This window comes from Trichoderma citrinoviride, assembly GCF_003025115.1.
Source record: "Trichoderma citrinoviride strain TUCIM 6016 unplaced genomic scaffold BBK36scaffold_12, whole genome shotgun sequence".
NCBI lineage: Eukaryota > Fungi > Ascomycota > Sordariomycetes > Hypocreales > Hypocreaceae > Trichoderma > Trichoderma citrinoviride.
The window spans coordinates 460,794-485,263 of NW_020194720.1; the positions used below are offsets into that span (position 1 = coordinate 460,794).

At 56.4% G+C, this 24,470-nt stretch overlaps 6 protein-coding genes across 6 annotated transcripts; 2 read left to right on the forward strand and 4 right to left on the reverse strand.

Annotated features, from left to right (window-relative positions):
* Positions 1 to 519: 519 nt before the first annotated feature.
* Positions 520 to 1,853, reverse strand: BBK36DRAFT_1180220 (hypothetical protein; the record flags this gene model as incomplete). The annotated part of the gene is made up of 4 exons (XM_024896203.1): positions 1,711 to 1,853; positions 1,330 to 1,569; positions 695 to 1,242; positions 520 to 535 (listed from the first exon to the last, which is right to left on the reverse strand). Exons 1-4 carry the CDS (start codon positions 1,846 to 1,848, stop codon positions 520 to 522), a joined length of 942 nt encoding a protein of 313 aa, XP_024747059.1. The 5' UTR covers positions 1,849 to 1,853.
* Positions 1,854 to 2,671: 818 nt separating this feature from the next.
* BBK36DRAFT_1161687 (autophagy-related protein 27) lies at positions 2,672 to 3,859 on the reverse strand (the record flags this gene model as incomplete). Its single annotated transcript, XM_024894390.1, has 3 exons — positions 2,672 to 2,867; positions 2,931 to 3,528; positions 3,592 to 3,859. The coding sequence occupies 3 exons, from the start codon at positions 3,857 to 3,859 to the stop codon at positions 2,672 to 2,674; spliced, it is 1,062 nt and encodes a 353-aa protein (XP_024747060.1).
* A 1,651-nt stretch (positions 3,860 to 5,510) lies between these two features.
* On the reverse strand, positions 5,511 to 8,771 carry BBK36DRAFT_1088596 (hypothetical protein; the record flags this gene model as incomplete). The annotated part of the gene is made up of 3 exons (XM_024888992.1): positions 5,511 to 5,888; positions 5,973 to 8,392; positions 8,477 to 8,771. Coding segments are annotated over 3 exons (3,093 nt in total), but the record flags the coding sequence as incomplete, so codon positions are not given.
* Positions 8,772 to 9,767: 996 nt separating this feature from the next.
* Positions 9,768 to 11,124, reverse strand: BBK36DRAFT_1180236 (hypothetical protein; the record flags this gene model as incomplete). The annotated part of the gene is made up of 4 exons (XM_024896204.1): positions 10,512 to 11,124; positions 10,328 to 10,433; positions 10,243 to 10,270; positions 9,768 to 10,176 (listed from the first exon to the last, which is right to left on the reverse strand). Exons 1-4 carry the CDS (start codon positions 11,118 to 11,120, stop codon positions 9,768 to 9,770), a joined length of 1,152 nt encoding a protein of 383 aa, XP_024747062.1. The 5' UTR covers positions 11,121 to 11,124.
* A 531-nt stretch (positions 11,125 to 11,655) lies between these two features.
* Positions 11,656 to 13,844, forward strand: BBK36DRAFT_1136180 (hypothetical protein). Its single transcript, XM_024892893.1, has 4 exons — positions 11,656 to 11,814; positions 11,856 to 12,046; positions 12,245 to 13,618; positions 13,694 to 13,844. The coding sequence occupies exons 2-4, from the start codon at positions 11,866 to 11,868 to the stop codon at positions 13,819 to 13,821; spliced, it is 1,683 nt and encodes a 560-aa protein (XP_024747063.1). The 5' UTR covers positions 11,656 to 11,814; positions 11,856 to 11,865; the 3' UTR covers positions 13,822 to 13,844.
* A 9,226-nt stretch (positions 13,845 to 23,070) lies between these two features.
* Positions 23,071 to 24,250, forward strand: BBK36DRAFT_1171211 (hypothetical protein; the record flags this gene model as incomplete). The annotated part of the gene is made up of 2 exons (XM_024895544.1): positions 23,071 to 23,930; positions 23,995 to 24,250. 2 exons carry the CDS (start codon positions 23,071 to 23,073, stop codon positions 24,248 to 24,250), a joined length of 1,116 nt encoding a protein of 371 aa, XP_024747064.1.
* Between the last annotated feature and the right edge of the window lie 220 nt (positions 24,251 to 24,470).

The following is a 24,470-nucleotide window of genomic DNA, read 5'->3' on the forward strand; positions in this document are numbered from 1 at the left end:
AAGGGCCTGCCCGCTGGACACCCGCGTGCCGTCGGACGGGTTCCTCCGCGTGGGCCTGCAGGACTGCTGCCGGTTCCGCGAGCCGTTGCCCAAGGGGCAGCGCCGGCACGAGCAGTGGCTCCGGCACCGGCTGTCCTAGTTCGACCCGCTGGTGCCCTGGTGCAAACCGCCGTTGGGCGAGCGGACGGCCGACCGCGTGATGCAGCAGAGCGCCGACAGCAGCTCCCTCTAAGCGCTGCCGCACCGCCGGTTCTCGTTCCACAAAGACCTGGCGAAGCGCGTCGACTTCGTTTTCAAGGGCCTCGAGTAGCAGCTCCGCGCGCCGGCACCCGACTAAGACCCGAACGTCGACTGCCTCCTAGGCCGCCGCTAACACTGCCGCCGCGCCCTCTCCCCTAACGACCACTAATGCCGCCCCTGCTTATGCGACGCCAAGAACGGCTCGGACCAGTACTGCCTCCTCCTCTAACCCGTCCCCGACCTATAGGACCTCCGCCGCTAACAACGATGCGCGTTCACTCACTCGCACAGAGAACTAAAACACTGAAAAACATAGACCGCCCGTACATACTAATAACCCAAGTTACATATTTCCCCCTTGCTTCACCGTCTGTCGGTCACATCTCTTTTCGTCATACTAAGTGTACATATAGCTCGGACATAGACTGAAGGATGACACGGGTAAGTTGAAAACCAAGAAGCATAGAGGACAGGGAGGTCGCCGGTCCGGGACAGGCCCGACTGGATCTCGTCGTAGATGAGCACGGCGCCGACCTCGCGGCACCGCTTCGCCAGCGCAACCATGAACGCCTCGCTGCCGGCGTGGATGCCGCCCTCGCCCTGGATCGGCTCGACGATGACGCCGCACGTGTTCTCGTCGACGAGCGCCTCGATGCCCGCCACGTCGTTGTACGTGCCCTGCTTGAAGCCGGGCACCATGGGCGCAAACGGCTTCTGGTACTTGGGGTTGTGCGTCGCCGACAGCGCGCCCATGGTGCGCCCGTGGAAGGCCTGGTTGAAGGAGACGACGTCCGACTTGGCGCCCGACGGGTCGAGCGTGTTGCCAACCTTGCGCGCGAACTTGATGGCGGCCTCGTTGGCCTCGGTGCCCGAGTTGCAGATGAAGACCTTGGACGCCTCGTGCATGCAGCCCGCCTCGAGCGTCTTTTCGACCAGCAGCTTGGAGAGCGCGCCGGTCCAGGGGTTGTAGTACAGGTTCGAAGCGTGGACGAGCGTTTTGGCCTATGCAAATGCGTCCGTCGTCATTAGTTCGCCTTCTTCTTCAGACCCAGCATGTCACTTCTTTCGGAGGTGATTGTGTGTACGCACCTGCTGTGCGATGATGTCTGCAAACTCGGGGTCGCTGTGTCCCAGCGACGTCACCGCAATCCCCGCCGTGAAGTCGAGATACTTTCGGTTCTCAATGTCCCACAGCCACGAGCCCTCGCCCTGCACGAAGACGGGCGGCGGCCGGGCGTACGTGGCCACCATGTAGGGCGCATGGTCGTTGACGAGGGCCGCGCTGGGCGAGTCTGGCGCCGGGTCGGGGTTCGGCAGAGCTGCGTCTCGCTGCGGATGATGATGATGATGACGAGTTGTCAGCCAAGCAAACAAAAGACCGGACCAATCTTGATCGTTTCGAATATCAATTGAGCGCTGTAGAGAATTCAATTGATCAAGGCAATTGGGGAGCAAAAAGTCTCAACCCACCTTGATGGACTGCTTCGCATTCTCCGACAAACTCGCCGCCGCCCTCGTCGCAGAAAAGCACCTCTTGCCGCCCGCAGCAGACGACGAAAGCCTGCCAGCAAGCGCCACCTGCCGCGCAAGCGATACCCTCAGAGCCATTGTGTTCCCAGCCGGAAAAAGAAACCCAAATGAAATGGTAAAAGGGGGTCAATTTCAGTCCAATTCTGCCTCGTGCGCAACAGCTGGAATCGACACAAGGAGGTAGGAAGCTTCAAAGGTTGGTGGGAGAGCGATATAAATTTCCCTTTTGCGCCGCTTCACTTGGCGTTGGCTTGGAACATTTTTTATCGATAAAAGCTCCGCTACCGGTATCGCTGCTCGTGTGGGCAATTGGAGGTGCTGTGACGGCACTACTGTAGGGATCTTTTCTTTAGCTGCGAACTGAGTCATTGTCAGGGGTCTTTGAAGAGAGCGAGTCATCACCTGTCCGTGCCTTATCTGATCCTCGTCTCTACCTTACAGTACTAGGTACCTCATGTTGAATAGCGGACAAGCCTGCGATAACCGAGGCAATGAGCCCATCTCGTAACAGTCATCGTTGCTCCTTAAATCGGGCTTCTATACTACAAGTCATTATCAAGCAATCCAGCTCCAGCACGACTCACATGCCTAGACACAGCAACGTAAAACTTCTTATATGGGGTTATCATGGTAGAACCCAAAAAGTAAATACAGTCTCTACAGATACCGCCCAAGCAAAACACGCAACAGGGCCTTAGTATGCAACCGGAACGCCGCCTTGCCGAAACAGACAAGGGGATCAGGGGACAAGCAAAGGAAAAAAACAGATAATGGCATTACCAAGAGCTCCCAAGCACAGCCGTTGTATAACCCTGTCACAGCCATTCCACCGTCGTGTTCCACCTATTTCGTCCATTTCAATCCTGGGTCCATGGGTAAAATAAGATCTTCGTGCTGCTGCTTAGACGGCGCTATAGCCTCCCCGGCTACCAGCGCCCTGAACGGTATTCAGGACCCGGCGAGTCCAGTCCTTGAGGAGGTAGGGAATGTCGCGCAGGGTGTCGCCGTGGGGGAGGAGGTCCCATCCTCGCGCGCCGTAGCGGTTGTAGTTGAGCCAGGAGCCGAAAATCAGGTAGGCCGCGATGCCGAGGAACACGCTGCAAAGTGGTCATTAGTCGAGGCGTCCTGCATTTGCATCTTCGGGCGTGTGCTGCACTTACATGATGACGAACCAGGTAAAGAAGCCCCAGCTCGCGCTTTCGCTGGGCTCGTGGTCATCGTCTTTTCCACCGTCCCGCTTCTCGCACGCATACTTGGTGTACCAGGTCAGCCGCAGGACATCAAAGTCCTTTTCTTTCGCATAGTCCTCCCAGATGAGGGCCGCATCCTTGTTCTTCAGCTGGTGCTCGATGGACGAGTCCTGGCTCCCATCGTCTTCGTCCTTGCCATCCTTGTCCTTGTTGTCGTCCTTGTCCTTCTTGTCATCCTCTGCTCGTCGCTCCGCGGCCGAAGGCTTCTCGTACTCGTCCTCCGAAGCCCACTCGCCCTCGGTGCCCGTCTTGTCCGGATCGCACAGAAACTCGATGACGGCCTTTTGGGTCCTTCGCTCGGAGACGGGGCCGCTGAGAGGGTGCTTGCCGCCCTTGAGGACCAGCCGAAGGCCCTCCTTCTGGGAGTCCGAGTTGGAGTCGCTCGTCTTGAGCCTTGTCGCTTCGTATTCGAACTGCGATCCGCCGGCGTTTTCGAGCGAGCCCGCAATGGCAACGACCTTTGTGACGGAGTCCTGGTCGCCCTTGAGGAACCGGGTAATAGCGCACACTGATGATGCAAGTGGTCAGCTCGTTCGTACTGTACTAGAGACAAAAAGAGGACCGCCCTCACCTCTTGTTCCATTGGGGCACTCCTCCTTGGACTTGGCCTTGCCGCTCTTCTTCAGCGGCTGGCAAATGTCGACCGTGTACGTCGTGTTCATGTGCGCCTCGGTGCTCGACTCGAACCGCGACGTCACCACCGAGTGCGGGCCCCCGAGCGGCGACAGGTCAAAGTTGTGGCCGTCGACCCGGATCTTGTCGCAGCTCAGCATCGCCGCCGCGCTCAGCGGCGCCAGCAGGAACGACAGCAGCAGCGCTGACGACCGCGGGGGATGCATCGTGGCGAGGATGATGCAAGAAGAGAAAATAAGAAAGGTAGAGAAGATGGAGGAGAGAAGCGTGGCGACTTGGAGAAATGATATTGGCCGAGACAGAGTAGAGAGAGGGGGGAAAGAGAGAGAGAGAGAGAGACGAGAGACACACAGACGCCAAACAAAGCCAGATAGGGACGGGACGGAGAAACCAAAAGCTCGACGATCCGACGATCAACAGACGGGCGATGCAGAGGCGATGCAACGAGGCTGGTTCGGCGATTGTATGACAGGCAACAACAAGAAAAAAGAGGAAGAGAAAAGAAGCGAAAAAGTCCGCTGTGAGACAAAGGATTTCTTGTGCTCTGGCCCGGAGCCTCTTTTGGGGGGGGGATCACGTCAAGCTTGTCGCGAACGGAGAGCAGGATTGGGGGCTAAGGCCGGAAGAGCTGCTGCTGCTGCTGCTGCTGCTTGCTGGAGACTCTCTGCACAGGTCTCGTTTTCTCTTGACGTGACGTTCCGTCATTGCTTTATTACTAACCTGGAACCGAAGAGGCCGGGCCGCCACGTGACCGGAAATGGAAACATGGGGCCCGTATTCGATATTCAGGTGAAGAGACGGTGAGGCTCGTTTTGCGTTGGTGAAGAATAGGGGGTTGCCTATGTATGCTGGGTGGGGGAAACGATTCTAAATGCATTACTACTACTAGTAGTAGTAGTACTACTCGTGAAGAAATATGCCCTTTTTCTGTCGTTCAATGTCTGTTGCCTGCATCGGCTATCCCTCTGTACCGACGTCCCCTGTTGTTGTAAGAGGATGGAAGTCAGATGGAGGAGAACATGTGCCGACTTAGTAAGCCATCCAACTGCACCTTCAAGCAAGCAACGTCAAATGACAGAGCATGGCAAGGAACAAAGACGGTTCATCAACCTTGGATTGCAAAATACCACACTCAATTGCGACGTTCAATATGTTTATGTTATTCTGTCTTGACCATGCAGCAAAATTCAATTCATATGATAAACTTGTTCCTGTTATTCTGTTGCCTTTACACTATACAAGCGTCTCAACTCCATTACAGCTACTTGCCTGATAAATCCCCCCCTCCGCCCCAAACGCCAAGTTGCCGAGCGAATTCATCAGATTCATGTCCAGTCCAGAAGTCGGCAGATCTCCCATTGTTCAAGAGAAAATAGAAGAAAAGAGGTAGAGCAAAAGGAGATATAGAGAAGAAGAAAGTTGAAAGAACAACAGGGGAAAACAAACCCATCACCTCCCCCAAAGTCAGCAAACAGAACAATAGTCAAAACAACAGGGCTCATCGTGGTCCGAGCAGCCACTACCGATAACAAACAGAAGACAAGAAAAGAAAAAACAAATCATCCCTAGGGTATTGAAACACTGGCCCAAACGCGGTAATCCTGACTGGTGCCGAAATTGCAAACCGCCCTCCTAAACTCCGTTTGTGGAAAAAGAAAATGACATCAAAAATGGGTTGGGCAGCCTCCCTTTCCCGCCGAGTTCACAGCTGCCAGACTGCTTCGCGTGGTACAAAGATTGTACGTCTGTCTCCTCCGAAAGTGCTGAGACATCTTCCTCTCGTCGTCATACCTCGTTCTCTTTTCTTTTCCCGTCCGTAATCGCATTTCACATTCCCTGGTGTCCCATCATCCCGCCTTGCATCGCGGCCTGTTGTTGCTGCTGCTGGCGTTGTTGCATTCGCATCTGCTGCTGCTGCTGCCGACGCTGCATCATGTCCCTCATCATCTGTTGGGCTTGCATGAAAGCTTGCTGTTTGATTCTCTCCATTGCGTCCGGCGGTATGTTGTCGGCTCCGCCAAACTTGGCCGCTGCCGTATTCAACAGCCGGCTGTAAATGATGCGCGTCTGGTTCTGCAGCTGAGCCTGCAGGTTGGTAGGCTGTCCCTGCTGGGGACCTTGGCCCTGATGCTGAGCTTGCGCTTGCGCTTGCTGCGCCTGAGCCTGAGCCTGTGCGGCCTGCTGTGCTTGAGCCTGCGCTTGCGCCTGAGCCTGCGCTTGGGCGTGTGCCTGTGCCTGTGCCTGTGCCTGGGCTTGCTGCTGGGCCTGAGCTTGTGCCTGCTGCTGCATTTGCATGGCTACCATCGCTTGCATGTTGACATTGGCATTAGCATTGCCATTCATCATCTGGCCGTTCATCTGGCCATTCATCTGGCCATTCATCTGGCCGTTCATCTGGCCCCGCGCCATGTTGCCCATTTGGCCCATCCGAGTCATGTGCTGAATCTGGGCCTGCATCTGGGCCTGCATCTGCGGTGTCATCGAGCGTATCTGAGCGCCTTGCATTGTCTGCAGCTGTTGCGCATATTGCTGAGCCCACTGCTGGTGCTGCTGTTGCTGCTGCTGAGGGTTCATCATGCCGTTCTGCGGTTGCTGCTGTTGATGCTGTTGCTGCTGCTGTTGCTGTTGTTGCTGCTGCTGTTGCTGTTGTTGCTGCTGCTGTTGCTGCTGCTGCTGTATCAACATTTGCCGCTGCATCATCTGCATCATCTGTTGCTGCTGCTGCGGCGTCATGCCTGGGCCCTGCGAAGCAATGTTCATGTTATTAAAGTTGCCATTCTGGAGAGCCGCCGCCATTTGCTGCTGCTGCTGTTGCTGCTGCAGTATAGCTCGCTGCTGGGCCATCTGAGCCATGACTTGAGGGCTGGCCTGGTTCATGCCTGGGTTCATCATCATCTGCTGGCCCATCTGAGAGTTCTGTGCCATCATGGCCGGAGGGCTGTTCGCCTGGGTCATGCGCGGCGTTGCAATCATGGCCGGTCGGTTGATGGGAGTTGCATGGGGCATGTTTGGCGTCGCGTGAGGCATGCGTGGAGTGTTTGACGGATGGCTCTGCTGGCTGTTTCTAGAAGACATGGCGTGGGCCATGGGCACCGATACTTGCGGATTCTGCACCACAGAAGCAGACCGAGGAGGGCTTGCCGCCATGGTGGAGTTGTTTCGCTGCATGGCAGCGGCCGCCACCATGGGTGACGACATGTTCTGAGGAGTGGGTTGCCGGATGATGGGAGAGGAAGCTTGAGCCTGAGACATTTGGGCCTGGAACCGGGCCTGAGCCGGTCCATGCATGCCGTTCGCCATTGCGTTTTGCTGGACGCCGTTCGCCATGCCATTGTTGACTCCGGGATGCTGGGCGGGGTGCGCGTGCTGCGTCTGGTTTATCTGCGCCGCGTTGTTGTTTGCCTGCGCCGCGGGAGTCTGCGCTGCAGCGCGAGCGGCAATGGCCTGGCGCTGGGCTTCGGCGGCCTGGCGCAGCTGGTTCTCTCTAGCCGCCGCTGCGGCCTCGCGCCGGAGTCTCTCGGCCTCGGCTTGCCTCTGCGCAGCTTCCACCGCCTGCTGCGCCTGTTGCTGCTGCTGCTGCTGTCTCTGAAGCTGCAGCTTTCTGTCATTCTCCTGCTGCTTAAGCTTCTCCTGCTCCTTCTTTTCGTTGTGCTCCCTCTTGATGTCCTCAATGAGGTTGAAGCGCTCAAAGCGAGGCTCAAACGTAGCTGCACCGGTTGGGCCATCCCCGTCTGCTCCACCAGCACCCTGCGCGCCGGGAGCATTTGGCGCAAGCCGGTCGTCGAGAACCAGCATGTACCGCTCCATCTCTGCAGTGAATGCCTCGTCGGCGGCCATTTCGGCCACTGTCCTCTTGCGGGCCTTTGGTTGAGGCGGAGGCTCGCTGTGGCTGGGATGTGACATCTTCTCCAACAGGGCGATGGTCTCTTCCACGCTCTTGGTTGGTTCAAGCATCAGGGGTGCATTGGTCGCGAGCAATATCTGGCCTTCGGCGGCATGTAACAGGCTGGCGTCCAGTTCATTCTTTTCTCGCTTCTGCCTTTTCGCAGGCGGCGGAAGGTTGGCTGCAGTCGGTGTCGGCGGCACCAGCGCGGACGGGGTTGCTGAAGGCGCCATGGCCGAAGTGTCATTAGCACCAGGCCCCTCCCCGGGCGACTTTGGCATCGTTGCCTTGATCATGAGATCCATGCGTAAGCTCTCCGGTGTAGGGTGAAGCACTACGGTGAATATCTTTGGTTTGGGGGGGGCCTTGGTATCTGTGGCGTTGCCAGGGGCATTTGGTGTAGGCTCCTTATCCGCATCCTTCTCATCAGCGTCTGTCTCTTTAGGCTCCTCTTTCAGCTTGGCAGCCGCATCGCCGGCGTTCTGCTCCTCCTTGGGAAATGGGACGTGAGGCGAAGGTGTAAGCCATTGGTTATAGTTGTGGATGGACGAAGGCACCACGGCGTTGGAGGCTGACGAGGGTCGTTTGGTGCCCTTTGTCTGGACCACGGACTTGTGATCGTGGATCTGTACAATGAGGCATCCGTCGTAGAAGGGAACCTTGCCCTGGACAAAGTATGGGAGGAGGTCGTGGGGAATCGTGCGGCTCTTGACATGCTCAAGAAAGATCTTCATTGGCGACTTATACTGGAACATGCCATCTTGACCATCGAAGCGGAAGTGTGTCGGATGCATATGGACGACCAGAGAGGGTGGTCGCCCCGAGTTTCTCTTCAAGACGTAGGCATCGGTAACAACTATAGCAACAAAACGCCCCTGGTTAGAAGAATGCCACTATGATATGATTCTCGCACTGCGGGAGAGGAAGGGTCATGTGTTACCGTAAGGTGGGGGTTCGTAGCCATGAGCAGCCGTGTCTGCTGCGAACGAGGCCGATCGCATGCCGGCGCTGTTTCTCGAGTTGCGCCCGGGAGTCTGGTTCAGGGTGTCGCGGCGGACCCGGTTGATGGGCCGGACGGTTGAGGCCGTGATGGCCCGGTCGCTGGCCGAGCTGGGCGGCTGCTTCGCGCTGGGCGGCTTGGAGGATGCCAGGGACGGCGACGGCGAGGATGCGAGGGAGGCGGCGCCATTGGTCTGGATGCCCGGCGGCACGGGGCGCTTGATCTTGGTCGGCACAGGCGGCGGCGGCACCGCAGTGGCCGTGACTGCGGCGGTGGTGACGTTGGTCGGCGCCATCGTGACCCCGGACGCACGACGGCGCGCGTGTTGCGGCTGCTTCTCCCACGCCTGCGTTGCGTGTGTCGCGGCGTCGACGGCAAGCATCTACTTGCGCCGCAATTGCTGGTGCTGTTGGCGATGCCCGGCAGGAAGCGATGGCTGGCAGAGGCGTGATGCGATGCTCGCTCGAGTCGCGGCGCGAGATTAGTGGGCTGTGGAGACGGAATGCTTTCAGCGTGCGTGGATCCGGTCAGAGGGCCGAACGGCGGCGGCGCAAGAGCTCGAGATCAGCTGCGGTCCATGGGCAGGCGATGCTGAGGCGGAATCTGGCGGAAACGAGGGTCGGGGGTCGGTTTGGGGGTTGCCGGCGCTCAAAGGGAAGCCGTCTGAGGTGAAGCGATGGTGAGCAGACGTTGGATTTCCTTGGCTGAGGACGGAGGCTCGCGAGTCACGTGACTGCGCCTCGCTGAGCTCCGAGGCTTCAAGCCTAGGTACGGTACCTAAGCTTCGGCTTGATTGGAAGTGCGACAACCCGTCAAGAAGCTTTTCCAACAGCGATGACGGTTTTATTTTCTAAATCGGTGTTGATATGCAGATTCGGAATTACATACTGCTACCCGTTCTTGAAGGATGATCTTGCGTGACGTCTACGTTGCGGCATGAGCCCCAGAGAATGCAAAGGTTACATCCCTGATGGATGACCAAGACGAGCAGCGTTATATATGGCTTGCGCGAGACGTGAAGCAGCAGCAAGACCTCTAGAAAATGAGTACCGGATCTGAATTGCACATGTTCTTGTCTCGCAAACCGACCGCTGCGCTAAACAACACTCTAACTGTTTACCACAAATCAAACAGTAAATGTATATACAAGTAGACAAAATCAACGTCCTGGTATCTTCCCATCATTAAATGTCCTTATACATACCGTCGCGAACATCGCTCGGACAGCACTTTATTCTCGGCCCTGCACTCTACGGACCCAATCGTCATTAACGCGCACGCTGTCGACAACAATGATGCCGCGTCCGCGACCAACACGCTCGGGCTTCTGCCACCACTTTTCGGGCTTGTCGGCCTTCTCCGTCTCGGACTCGCTGTCGGCCAGGCCGCCGGATCCATCCTCGGCTCCCACAACCAGCACAATGTCGTGGCGGAACCAGGTCTGCATGTTGGCGACGTAGCCACCGTTGTCACCCGCAAGCGACTCCTGCAGGTAGATGACGTCGGGCTGCAGGTGACGCAGGATGTGAGTGTGGCCGTTGGGGGTGGTAAAGGGAAGAATCATGGTTTCCTTGTCCACCAGAGCCAAGGCGTGTGAGTACACGGCATTGAACAAGGTGTTTTCTGGCGAAGCACCGAGTCTACACAAAGGGAGCACTATCATCAGCAAAGTATCCTGGTGGACGGCTAGGACAAAGAGGACTTACACTGGGCTTTTAGCCTCGGGAGTTTGAGCTTGATCATATCCAACGTTAGAGAATGATGAGCTAACCGAAGGAGGCGGGCGATTACTCGTAGCGGCTTCACCCGTGCCGTCTTTCAAGCCCGGTGCGTAGATGAGCACGAAGAGCTTGATGGCAGACAGGTCGTTGTGCCGAGGGATATGGTTCAAGATGGACTGTTATGTCCCGGTCAGCAGCTGTTGACAAACAACATACACGGTGAAGCAGGCAAAAGGGGGAAAGGGGGTACTCACGGCATGTTCGTGAGTAATGTCGTCGTCGTCGTCCGCGAACTGGGAATCGGCAGAGATGACAATGGCGACCGTCTTGCGCTTCTTCGGCGCAGGCGCCGGTCCCTTTTCTCTGCGCACGTCTCTGTCTCTGTTCTCGGACCAAGGGTTCGTCTCGGGCTCCGGCCTGTCTTCTTCGCGGATCGAGGCCAGCGCCTTGCCGACCGCGGCTCCGGCGGCAGCGACCCCGGCGGCAACCGTCTTCCCAGTCGAGTCGAGGAAGGTCTGCGGGTTCGACGAAAAGGCGCTCGTCATTCGCGACCCCCATCCCGACGTGCCCTCGCCCATCTCGGCGCCAACCGCGTAGTTGCCGTCGCGCTGCTGCTCCGGCGGCGCCATCCTGCGCCTCTCCGCCGAGGCTCCGTACGCGGGATTCTCCCCATAGTCGGCGTGCTCATAATCCAGGTCGGGCTCGGGCTCGGCGTGGTCCTCAGCGCTCTCCTTGCGCTGGCTCCAGACCCATGCGGCGAGGCCCGCCGTGGCCACGGTCAGGGTGATGGCAAGCGGCACCCAATGGCTCCAGACGCCTCGCCGCGAGCGGGAGGAGCCGTGGTTGTCGTAAGGAGGCGACATTTAGTTGGAATAGCGTGGCATTGCTTTACAAGCCGCTCTGTGCTGTGTTGCTGCTGCGGTGCGATGCTGCCTCAAGCGCCCAATCCTAAGGGGCGATCCGCGGAGCGATGAGGGTGCTGCAGGACGGCGGCACGATGCTGGCGGACCCGGCGGTAACAGCAATTCGTCGCTGGAAGATGAGACAGGCACAATTGTGTAAGTGCTGGGTGGGGAGGGAGCAGCTGAGCCCGGCCAAGGTGAACTTAAAGGTGTGTCGCAACAAGTCGGTGGCTGGGGGTCCTTCAGCTTGCCTCATGTCAACATTGTGGAGATTCCTCCCAGCAACAGCAACGCGCCAACGCTTCCGAGGCTAGAGCTGCGGCGGTGGAGCAATTAAATCCCGCGCCACCGAGGCTGCGCGCACGTGAACGCCGCGCTGTGATTGGCCGGAGCTCGTCATCTCGTATGCACTGACACATTGCTGTGGCTGGTGACCATGCGCCACAGGTGCGCTTTTCTCTCAGCCTTGTAGGGAATAGTAGAGAGCAGAGCAGTTATGACTCTTCAAGCCCGCAAGTGGGGGATTTTGAAGATATTCACAACCCTTGTCGAATCTCACCCCAAGGCGGCGGCTGCATCTCACTTGAACCTCTCTTGACGGGGCCTTTGCGGTCATTTGCATCTTTGAATAACTCGCATCATCACATCGACATAGTAGCCCTTCCTCTGCCCGTCTGTCCGCCACAGAGGCAGACACCCCACCACGATGCCTCACGCCTTGTCGATGGCCTCAACCGGGCTTCAAGCCCTCATCCTCTGCGGGCCGGGCTCGTCATTTCCGACCTTCACCTCCAACCCCGATGAGAACCCAAAGGCGCTGCTGCCCATTGCCAACCGTCCGATGGTGTGGTACCCCATTGACTTTTGTCTCCGAACTGGCATCACAAGTAAGGAGCTTTCTCTTCTTTCTCCAGCAGCCTTTTTGGTTTGAGCTTTGGCTCGGTAGATTGCGTCCATGTTCTGCGTAACTCATATAGCATCGTTGTATCTATCCGCGGGCCTCACTGATTCTGCCTGTAACTTTGTGAAGCATGACTATGGACGTGAATGTTCTCACCGATGAGGCGATAGCTGACAACATCTAGGCATAACCCTCATCTGCCCTCCATCAGCCTCAAAAGCCCTGACAGCTGCCCTCAACACCAACCCCTATCTCACGGCCCTGCCGTTGCCACGGCCAGACGTCTTGGCCCCAGCTGACCTGGACCAAAACACGGGCACCGCCGAGATACTGCGACTTCCGGAGATCAGAGAGCTAGTAACCGGCGACTTCATCGTGCTGCCATGCGATCTCGTCTGCGAACTCGCCGGTGAGCAGCTGCTCCAGGCGTGGATGGTGAAGTCCGCAAGCCTCACCGGCCTCCTCGGGGCGAAGCAGCTTTCCAACGGCCACCAGACCAAATACAGCGGCGGTCTCGGCGTGTGGTATAACACGAAGGCCAGTGCTCCGGTCAAGGGCGAGGAGACGGACTTTATCGCCACGGCTCCTCTGCCCACCTCTTCAACCGCTCCTCCCAAGGGTTCCATCTTCCAGCATGTGTCGAAGCTGGTGTACTCCATGCCCACTGATTCCTTCAACGATCTCACCGAGGAGAGGAAAGCGATCCCGATCCGCCACGGACTGGTCAAGGCCAACCCCCGAGTCCGCATGTACACAACGCACAGAGACGCCCACATTTACATTTTCCCTCGATGGGTCCTGGATTTCATCAAGAAGAACGAGCGGATGGAGAGCATCGGCGAAGACGTCGTGGGCTGGTGGGCCAAGGCCGGATGGCAAACCGGATTGGCGGACAAGCTCTCGTTCGGCGAGGTCTGCCGCAGTGGTGACGACGACGAGGACGAGTCCGAGCTGGAAGGCCGCTCATCGCCCGCCGAGTCCGCGCCCGGGAACCAAGAAAGCTCGCGGGACGCCGTGTCGTCCATCAACATTGCCAAGGACGGGCAGTACACGGGCGATAAGAGCGGTTCAGCCGCAACGGCTTCCAAGTTCGAGCCTCCGTCCATCTTAGCCTACATCCATTCTCAAAAGGACCAACCCGCCGGCTCAATACTGCGCCGCGTCGACACCGCACAGCTGCTGCTCGCCATTTCCCTCCAGCTAGCCAAGCTTCCCTCCATCGAGGAGGATCCCGAGAACCCCTCGCCCTTTGCCCACCCCAAGAAGGTCGCGTACCCGGAAGGCGTCAAGCCCCGCACCACCATCACCAAGCAGGACAGCCTGATTGCGGAGAACGTCACCGTCGAGGAGAAGACGTCCATCAAGGAGACGGTAGTTGGCGCGGGCTGCCAGATCAACGAAGGAGCGAAGCTGTCTCAGTGCCTTCTGATGGAAGGCGTGGTTGTCGGAAAGGGATGCAAGCTCACGAGGTGTATCCTGGGCAAGCGGTGTATCATTGGCGCGGGTTCTGTTCTCACGGACTGTGAAGTACAGGAGAACCTCATTGTTGAGCCTCGCAGTAAGTGCCCTTTTACATTTCTTTTCCCTCCTTGTTCAAAATAGCATTGATGCTAATATGGTGACTTTCGTTTAGCCGAGGACAAGGACAATAAGCTCATGAGCTCTGAGGGCCTCGAGGCTACGGAGGCGGAAATGGAGGAGGTGTTGCAGGAAATGGAAGAAGAAGTTGCCGCCACGGGAGAGGATGTAGACATGGAATAGACTTGGCCAAAAGTTGAATAGAACAGAGTAAAATGATTGCATCTTGACGTGGAATCCAACTTTCACGTACTTCTTATGGGTACTGCTGGAGGATGCAATGACTGAAGCTATCAACACATCTACCACGTTCCCCATCTCACCTACCCGATAACTTTCATACCTCCTATCAAGAGCATAGGTAGCCAGACAACTACACCAAGACAACAGCAACATCTATCCTTCCTCGCCATTCTCTGCATCACACATCAATCTAGAGTCCGCTCCGTAACCTACCTACCCTACAACAAACACCACCAAAACCCCCCCAGCCAGCGAATCCTCCTCCCCTCACCTCCATCACATATCGCAAACCACTCACTGAGACATGCATCACCCTCCACCAAACGCCAGGCCACATCCCCCCCCCCCCCCCCCCCCCCCCCCCCCCCCCCCCCCCCCCCCCCCCCCCCCCAACCCCACACACCCCCCCCCACCACCCCCCCCCCCCCCCCCCCCCCCCCCCCCCCCCCCCCCCCCCCCCCCCCCCCCACAACTCCCACGAGACAATCACACCACTCTCAGACATAAATTGCCTGATTATGATTGAATTCACCTAGTCCAGCTGAAGAAAAAAGCAAAAAAACAAGGCATCTGCCTTGTCATGTTCGACATACTATTCCGACGTTGCACGCGGCGCTTATCAGATTTTTGACAATGAGCGCCATTGTTTGGGAAATCTGATATTGAACAAGAAACACTTCCTTGTTGTAGATCCTCGTTGTGTGATTGTAACGATATCTCGGGCCAATCGCGGAGGAAGCCAGAACAGATCAACTAGAAGTGAACCGTCACAAACGCTAGCATCTTTTCTCCTCACTTTTTTTTCTTGTTCTTGTTCTTGCCCCATCGGACTTTGTGTGAATAGCTTCAAGCCACGCATATCCGAAATGATCACCTGTGGGCAGTCCAGTTTCCGGCACTGCAAGGGACGCCACTGCCAAATTGAATCCTTACCATCCGTCTTATTCGCGCGTTAAAGCCGTCAAATGAGTAACTTCGACGATGACCTTGTGACCTCTTGAGTTGTTTTCCAGTTCTCCGACGACAACACACGTTATCTCATCCAGCTTGCAGCTCAAGAGCAAAATAGTTATGACGTCCACTTGATGGGTGAACCCTTGGCATAGCCACGCTCCTCACATCCCCGCTGTCTTCTCTCGGAGCCGCACGCCATGTCAGTCCAAGCAGAATCAACTTGTGGTGAAACCCTTCCTTGTCTAGGACACTGGCACATCACCTCTTCCTCCATACCAAAGTGAAGCATCTGCCATGCCAACTTGCGGGGAGAAGAGGTCGTGAAGCTACCGACGTTCCTCCCCCACCTGAGGAAACCACACCAAGATCCGAGGCAGGGGGACCCCGGAGCCTCTTTTCGAGGCGATCATTCTTTGCAGGCTCTTTCTTAGCAATGGCCGTCTGCCTCGTGCTGGGGGCTCACCCCTGAACCGACCAGTTAGCCGGCCCCGGCATGCATCTTCCCCCCTCTGCCCTGATGCTAGCAGAGCTGAACAGGGCCAGCAACGCACATTATCAAGTCTGTCAGATATCATCTCCAAACGGAGAGATAAGGTAATTTGCAACCGAGAGGAAGGGCGTGCGGTTAGATGTGCGATGATCTTGGGCGGTTACTGTCAGTCGTGTCGGTAGCAGAAGCTGGTCCGTCACTCTCCAAGAAACACACGGACAAAACAGCCGCATGCTGTTGGCGAACGACAGCAGAGAGCCAAGAGAGCTCATTCCTCCATCCATAATACCGACGAGGTGGCACCCAGATGGCCCTGTGATCCCAGTACCGTGTTCTTGGCTCCTCTGGGCGCTCTAATTCCCCCCTGGATCAGAGATTGATGACCCTTGCTCCATGCTTCCACGCTCGGACCTGATGCCCGGAATACCCTAATGGCAAATTAAGCTCCCACGATGCCCGAAGCAAATGTCCTCTGGGACCAACGACACACCATGAGGTAGTAGTGCCCCTTGGCACGGGGTTCCTAACAGGAGTAGGCCGAGCAGACAGCCAGCTTGGCATCGTAGGGGGAGAAGAATGGCCAAGTCGCCACCGTTCTAGCGGGCACACCCATACGCACCTCTCTGATATTGCCTGCCCGAGGTCGCCGAATGTGTCTGGGCCGAGGGCAACCCACCGCAAGTGGCAATGCATGATGTAAAACAGCCTCTTCTAGCCTTGACACACATGTGCTCGCGTGTCGCTCAGCAAGCTTCTGGCGGAATAGCTTTGACCACGACTCCACCACATATGTCAGGAGAATACAATAGTGCCAGTCGGAGAGACTCCGAATCACATCCGGGGACCACAGGTGATGCGTCAGGAGAGGCTGAAACTGCGTGGTTGATTCTACAGTGAATCAAGTCCCTCGTAGTGCGCTCTGAGGAGCCAATCGAGGAGGCGTGGTAAGGTAAAAGGTCTCGGTAGTGTATTGCCAGCTACCAGGTTTCCACCAGTCATGTCGAGACATTGAAGCATCCTGTAGAGACAGCGATGACAATGAGGGCGCCCTTGGTAGCGGGGCCGCATCATGGGAAACCCATCAGGGTGAATATTACAGGTTACCAGTAGAGTATGGCGGAGCAACGGGCAGAGGGACGGTCCGGCTGGTGCGTTTCGAACGGACGCAAAAGTCGGTTTCTGGAAATTCACGTTGGCGGGACGTAGGTGGGCGAACAGAGCCCAACGCGGTGGTCTATGGCCCAACAAATGGATGAGCGGACTCGACTTGGTAGCATTCCCGAAAGTAGCCCAGTACTGTAGTGTCCGCCCCCGGGGGAAGCAGCCCGGAGTGGATGCCCGTGAGCCCCAAGTTCTCCGCTATGAAGATGGCGAGGGAGCGGGACGGATCGCAAGGATAAGAGAGAGGCTCGAGCGGGGGGGAGCAAAGCGGGGGAAACAAAAGCGACCTTAATCGACGACGCTGGTCCTAACAGCAGTAGCGTGGCAGTGCTTGTCCGTGACGGTGATGCTGCTCAAACCAACGAAGCGAGAAGTGACTGTTCGCATGGCCCCGTATGCATCCAAGGTGACGTACGCCCAAATAGATGGAAATGATCAGTGGCCCGTCCATCAGCACAGACTTAGCTCTGCTGTATTTGTTTGAGTAGATGCCACCATCTCAACTGATACATCTTCAGCCAACAGCCAGAAGCTTGCTTGTATGCCTTGTCACATAGGCACAAGAGTAATCGGAGAAGAAGGACAAACACTGTCCAGCTGCGGCATGTTTTTCCCCGACATGGTTTCCCATATTGGCAGCGTTGTTGTCGAGTGTGTCCGCATCGGTCGACAGACAATAGTCCAATATGACATATCATATAATACAGGGCCCTAGCAGTATTTGGGACCTTTTGCCTCTCTTGGTTGATATCTAGATGTCCCAATGCCGAAGAGCGAGACTAACACCAAGCTGAAGCTGGGCTCGCTCTATCTTGGTATGCAGCTTCTCCAGCTTGCCTGGATCCGGCTTGGTGTGAAGGAGAGAAATGGCAATAACAGTGACCCTAGATGGATATGAGATGCGAAAAGAAGAAACATGTCTGAGAAAACATGACGAGGTCGGTAGGCGGAGAAATACGAGTCATGGCGGGTGAAAAGGAGACAACTGAACGCCTCACGATGTGATAGAATTTAAGGCTGATAATTGGATTGCAGGGTAAACCGTCACGGACTTGGGGGGATCGATATGCAAAGAGAGCTGAATCATACCCATGCAGGCAGTGGGGGCTTCGCCTGGTGGTGTTTCCGGGGCTGCGTGCCTGGCTTGCCTGGATACTCAATCTGTATAAGTGCCGCAACTGGCGATGGTTGCGAGGGCCAATCAATTGGCAGACCATCAATTCATCTCTTGGCTTGTCGGCCTGATGGTGATCCATGCGGAGGCTAGGCATATGACAGGTCGATTTCCTCCGGGGCGGGCCACCCACCATATCGACTCTGTCATGATGATGATGAGGCAAGATTTACAGAGCTTGCATGCTAAGCTCATTCCCTCATTCTTTGCCAGATTGGAGAAACGATGCAGTAGTAGATTAGCCGTCTCTTGAAAACGCATGATTGATTGTGTGCGAGCATGCTCTTGGCGGTCACACCCGTGCTGCATGACCAAGACATTCCAACACCAGACTGCATGACAGCTGTCGAATACTTTCTGAGAGGACCGAGAAACCGACAGAGTGGTCTTCCATGCTGCTGCCGTGTTACCAGTAATCGCCGGCCAACAAATTCCCGGCTCTGTGGGAGAGGGTGTAGATGTAATTTCCGGGTAGTACAAGATGATGTGCTACATCTTATGCGGCGTTCTTTTCGGCCGGTACCTGAGAGCTGGCAGTAATCTCTGAGGTTCTGGTAATGCCGCCACAACGGTGCAAGTGAAATTCGAATACAAGGTTCCATATGGCATAGGGAATAGCAGCGGGGATTCTGTCTTCGTCGGCTTGGGCTAGGCTGTCATGCGATGGTAGCTCATTGGCGAGAGTACGGCATCCAGGAACACCAAACTTGCGGGAAATTCCGCCCGGACCATACTATAACCAGTAGGTAGTATAGCGGGCCACCACTTCGCAGCAAGGCCAAACGCGGAATGCACACTCGGAATCTGAGATGGATCAGCTGCTGTTGTGTAACTCCTTCGGGGAAAGACACTATTGATCACCAGGATGGATGGATGGAGATGCAAACGACACTTCCGCGCTTGAGCCGGCGTGGAACAGGTGTGTAACTGACCGCCTCTAGGTGGTTTAGGCATCTGATGCCTTTTCTGCTAAGGCCGTCATTCTTTGGCAATGCCGCATCCGCGGGGGTGGTGTGGTGTGGCCCGGCACTGATGCTGTGTCCCGCTGGTAGGTAATCTGTGTCGCGGCTCACTTAGACGGCGCCGCCCATTAACCGCGGCCGCAAAGCGAAATGCCGTATCAAAGCGTACTTGCTACTGCACATGCTACGCCCGCTGCAGTTAGCATAGACAAGCGGTCAATGATCTGTTGCAGGACATATCAGTCCAAGCCAGCGGCGTTCAGGCGGCGCGGCGGTGGCAGTGAGTCTTGCGGGAGTTGTACCAGGCAACACTCCGGAAAGGTGGCGGGCCTTGCTCAGGCTTGAGCTACGGGCAAAGTCCCATGTCCCTGGGGAAAGTGGGAGAGCATCACTGGGTACGCCATAGCCGCCATCCCTTGGTTTGCTAGACGAAGCACGATTGCGTACCCGCCGAATGCACGTGGTGGTAGCAGCAGTATAGTACTTGTAAGCCCGCCATAATCAGCTCCGACGAGTGTTATGGCCGGCGCGGCGAATGGCAGTCGTTCAGAGTAGGGGTAACTTGCATAGCGACCGACTCGTCCTAGGGAACGTTGGCCGGATTGGACTGACAAAAGTGACAGCTCAGAGACTCAGAGTAATTCAGTTCTGGAGCGGCGCTCGCATGGCTCCTGAAGCGAACGCGTGGCTCGGTTGTGCTTCCTCCGCAGTGTTCACTCCAGACAAGGAATCAGAAACCTCCAAGGCGCTCCGTGCTCGTACGGGCGAACTGTTGCACATCTCCGTGGAACAGTTGGAAAAACCAAACGGAGCTTCCTGTCCCTGATCAGACATTGTGCCCTGAAGGGGGAATCAACGGCGTTAATGGGCTGACAGTCCACCAAGGGAACCGACGGTTTCCCTGCGTATTCCCTGGGGCATCAGCACTCGTACTCGCGCTTGGATGTACTTTGTACCCGTTGATTGACGCACATTGACTCGACAGCGGCCTCGATGTCAAACATAAGATATTACGTTGCTCAGGCCGTAAGCCAGGGAGAGGCCGTGCAGCGAATCAGCGTGGACGCGATCCCAGACAGCAGATGTCTCCCTTGAAGACGGATGGGGCGGGAGCCGATCGTCTCTGGCCTGCGAGGCCGCGAGAGACTTTATCTGCATTAGTCTGCGGTGACGGTCTTGGCTCACATGCGACCGCGCCATCTGAGGTTTCGTCGCGCTGTCCAGGATCGAAAGGCAGGGCGAGTGAGGCCTGGCGATATGAGCACTGGGCCAACGAGGAGGCGGCTGCGCATAAGGTAGGTAAGGTACAGAGTATCGGGGTGTGGTGGATAAGCCGCATCCCCGATAGCTGCATATATGCAATCCCATGCTGGGGAGCCCCGCTTAGCCGCTCCATCGCCAAGGTTCTCCCCAGATACGGAGCACGAAGCGCGAAATATGTATGTACTCACCGAGTTGCCCATGACATCACGTACTCCTTGCTCGTCCTACCATGCCGCCTTATTCCCCCGATTCTTGCGGACCACCAGTCGTCTACCGAAGCGCGACCCAGCTTGGGCAATGCAGCATGTGAAGCAGGCCTGATGAGCCGGCCTGTCAAGCTCGGCGGAAAGCTGCCCCTGACCTGTCAGTCCTTGACCTGTCAGTCCTCTGGCCGGGCGCTGCCTGGGCCCTAAGATGAATAGATCGGTTCGTCATGAGCTAATCGCCAGCCCGCTCAGGGACCCGTGGACTCTATCGCTATTAGTGGATGGATCGAGCGTGGCCGGCTTCTGAGAGGAGGCGAGAGCCGAGCAAAGAAGCTGGGGCCAACTGGTACCTGAGAGGCGACGGCGTCAAAGAGTGGCTCTGGCCTTCGGTTCTGGCCTGCGTATTCTACCCTGATGACGAGGGCTGGTTGTGTGAGACCTGCGTGACAAGCGTCAAACTCTACAGAGCCCTCCATATGTGGCCCTTTGCTGTCTTCCCTGATCTGATTCTGCTGCACGCTCTCCAGCCGTTCGTACGTCGAATGAGAGACAGGTTTGGTCTCGATATGGCGTGGCTGTCAAACTGCCGCTCAAAATCTTGGATGGACGTGTTTGCCTGGGCCCGGCAGCCCCCCAGTCCACATCCTTCAGCAGCAGTGGTTGTCGAATCACTCTTCTGAGTATCCAAGCTAGTGGCGAGGGCGCATGCCAAAGAGAGTTACGCAAAAGAAAGGAAAAGGCAGAGATGGACAACGCAGAGTCTCCAAGGTCTCCGCCTTGTCACGGCTGCTCGAAAAGAGAAGCCTGTACGGAGTACTTGCCTTCCAACTGACACACGCAGTCTGATTCTTCGACGCCCTAACTGGCAAGACCTTGACTTGAACTCTATTGGCTATCAAACTAACCTGGGCGTCCTCTTCCTGATCACTCACTGATACGGCAGTTGTCTCACTCGCTCACATACGGCGACTGAGAGAGAAATTATGGCCTATGGTGCCCACATTCCTTCACGTCTCCGTTCCACTGCAATTCCACTTGAGGCTCAGACCACTGCCGATTAGAGTGGAGTGGTTTGTGCAGAGTGTTCACCTTCATTTGGGACCATCTGGAGTCGGCACAGTGAGGGGGCAGCATCCAGTGACCGTCTCATGGGCACAGCGGAGAGAACTCTCCTCCCGCCATGTGGGTGTTAGCATGCTGTCCCTGCATCAAAGATACTCCATACCTACCTTACATCGCAAGAAGACCGTGAATACGGTCCGGGAGCACCCTATCCAACGGAGCTGCGTCGACTTTGCTAGTGCTTCGTGGCCAGGATAACCCAGGTTGATCCATCCGGCAGTACGGTGTGTAAGGTTGCGTACTGCGCACGGCAAAGCCCATACCGTACGAAGTACAAAGTACACGCATGTGCAGAGCCCTGATGGCGAGAGATCTGGCCAACCTACCATTGGTCGATCATCATGCAGAGACACCCCAGCACCCAACCGGGCACATCCGATCTTCCTAGCGAACAGGGGGGCCCTGCTAGCAGAAGAGGTACTATTGGTCTCGAGACTTTTTACAGAAGGGTGTAACAAAGTACTCCTGCTGCTCTGGAGTGCTGTTGGCGACATACTGGTCATCGCAGGCTGAGTTGCCGAGGCGTCTTCACAGAGCGATGGGACACCACCATGACTGTCCCTTTTTGCTTTTGCGCACGCTGGGATTTTGTTGGGCTGGCGCTGAACTTCTAGCCAGTCGGCTCAAGGCCTTGTACAGGTAGGTTGGCCTGTCTGTCTGGCCGTGAGATTTCATTCTTTTTGATCCCTGTATCCAGGCCGCAGAAACGGCCGGCATATCCAGTTATTGAGCCGCTGGGTCCACGTAACTACACCAGCTCTGCGCGCGTATGGATCTCATGCGCGTCCAGGTCCTATGCGGATTGCATTCATCTTTGTTCTTCCTGCTGCCGGCGCATAAGGTATTTGGCGGCCTGGTACGGTGCGTCTTCCAGCCTCCAACGGGCCCTACCTGGACCTGTCTCCCAACATCAGGAATACCTGGACAGGGCGCCCGTGCCAAGCGGTACGCCCCCCACAAGCGAGGCCACGATACACGGTCTGAGAGATTGCGCTACGCATGGCAAGATGAGCGACCATCCACACATCCATGAAGCAGTAGCTTCTGTCTGTCGTTGCTGTTCTTGAGTCTATTGCGGAAGTGGTATCGCAGCTGCCCACACAAGCTCGTTGCAGTAGCGAGTAGCTAGGGCAAATTGGACCCCCTTCCCCCTGTATCCCTTCACACACACCACCCCTACCCCCAGTCCTGTGCGGATAAGAGTCGAGGATGGCCAAAACCACTACCTACTGCAAAGTACACCGGCGATAAAAGTCCGTGATTCGCCCTCGCCTGACTCGTCCTGAACCACCCCCCCCTAGATCTCGATATCCGATCTATCGAGCTACAATATCCTTGACCTTTGCAACGCATCCACAATCTCTCTGGGCTGTCTCGGTGGCTCTCTGTAACTTACTGCCAAACCTCTTTCCCCAGGGATTGATCTGCAGGCTGGTCTGTCTCAGGCCCGCTAAGAGCATCCCCAAAGCTCATTCCAAAGGCGATGGTATATCTTCACTCGTCCCGCCCTCGACGAATATCTCAGCATTCCCGATCAGAATTCCCAATCCTCCCCCAAGTTCTTGTACGCTCGATCTATTCTTCCCTGTTGTGGTCGTTCTGCTTTGCTTGGAGTACACTCGCCACATTGAAGGGTTTTCTAACTTACACTCCTTCAACATCCAAGAGAAACACAAAGAATATCCCCTAATCGATCCATCGTCACCACATCACAACCTTGAACAACCTTGAGCTGGCTGCTTTTCACCATCATACTTTCTTTTTCCACGAGGGCAATTTGACCTCCTTCATCCAGCTCTCTACCCGCGTCTTTCGTTCTCCCTCACTCGTTTTACCTCTCCACACCTATAATTCAAAATGCAGCACGCCGAGCCGGAGTACCGATTCATGGATGATGGCCTCAGTTTGGCCATCTCATGTCCTACAACCAGCTTCTCTTCGGCTTCATCTACTTCATCTTCACCGTATGAGGTCTTTACACCCACTTCTCGTCGTTCCACGCCTAACAATCTCAGACTGGACTTTGACGGCTACCAGTCATATGGAGGCCACGGGGACCTCACACCGCCTTCGGTGCAGATGCATAAGTACATGTTTGGTCCCGTGAAAGCGGAGCACGACCGAATGTCTTTCTCTTCCACTGAAGGCACTCTTCCCCCCTCGACACCACTTAGCAGGAAAATGAGCGACGGCATGCCCTACGATCACATCCTCGACATGAACAACATGACCACACACTCACTGGGTTCCATCACGCCTTCGGGCTCTCTACCGGTTTACCATGGTGCATCTCTACAGCACTCCCCCTACAGCATTTCTCCAGCACACAGCATCTCTCCCTCCGAGATGGGAGACAATGCGTCTTCGTGGTGCAACAACAACAGCCCCATCTTTTCCTTGGGACAAAAGGTGCACTCTCCACAAGATGTCGAGGCTTTGGAGCTCGGGTACTCCCACCACTCGCCGATGAGACAGCAGTACTACCTTCACAGACTCCAGGTGACTCCCAACAGGCTGTCGGCCCAGAGGGAGGCCATGGTCCGTGAGGCGCGGCTTAAGACGACAGAGCTTCACAGCCAGATGAAGGTCCCGCGAAGGGTGCCCGAGAAGCACGACAGCTCATACGACGTGGTACGCAAGGCCATGTGCAAGTGTGACTACCCCAACTGCCAGAAGGCCTTCAGAAGGAACGAGCACCTGAAGCGTCACAAGCAAACGTGAGTATCGCCCGGCTTTCACAAGAGCAGACAGTACGACGGATTGCTAACCAAGTTGCATCAGGTTTCATGGCGAAGGTCCCAACCGATTCTCCTGCGAGTTCTGCGGCAAGGACCAGTTCAACCGTCAAGACAACCTCAACAACCACCGCAAACTACATGCTCGCCCCAACAGCCGCAACCGCGGGGTGGAATTCATCCCAGCTGCGGTGCCTGTCATTGAGCAAGAGGAGCGAAGCCGCAAGAGGCGAGCGCCTCCCAAGTCAAGACTGACGGCAGCGGGAGGGCCAGCGCCTGAGAAGCGGACAGACAGCTACTGAGGGCATCGCCTATCCCCTGCCAGCCTGAGCCGCTCAGACTGACTTGGCGTCATCTCTCGAGCCCATTCCACATCCCCGTCCATTCGTCACATCTATCAGTGGGGCCAGCCAGCCACACCCGATAGACGCCGAGGCGTCGGGAATGACTTAGGCCGTGACTGGCTTGCAGCAGAGCATCGGATGGCAGCAACAGGAATTTCCTTTTTTTCTTTCTTTCTTT

Excerpts from the sequence above, each read along its gene's own strand:
- BBK36DRAFT_1136180 (XM_024892893.1), top strand. The coding sequence starts at position 11,866 with ATGCCTCACGCCTTGTCGATGGCCTCAACCGGGCTTCAAGCCCTCATC. Across the intron at positions 12,047-12,244 it reads TCTCCGAACTGGCATCACAA|GCATAACCCTCATCTGCCCT; the intron begins GTAAGGAGCTTT and ends GACAACATCTAG. Across the intron at positions 13,619-13,693 it reads CCTCATTGTTGAGCCTCGCA|CCGAGGACAAGGACAATAAG; the intron begins GTAAGTGCCCTT and ends ACTTTCGTTTAG.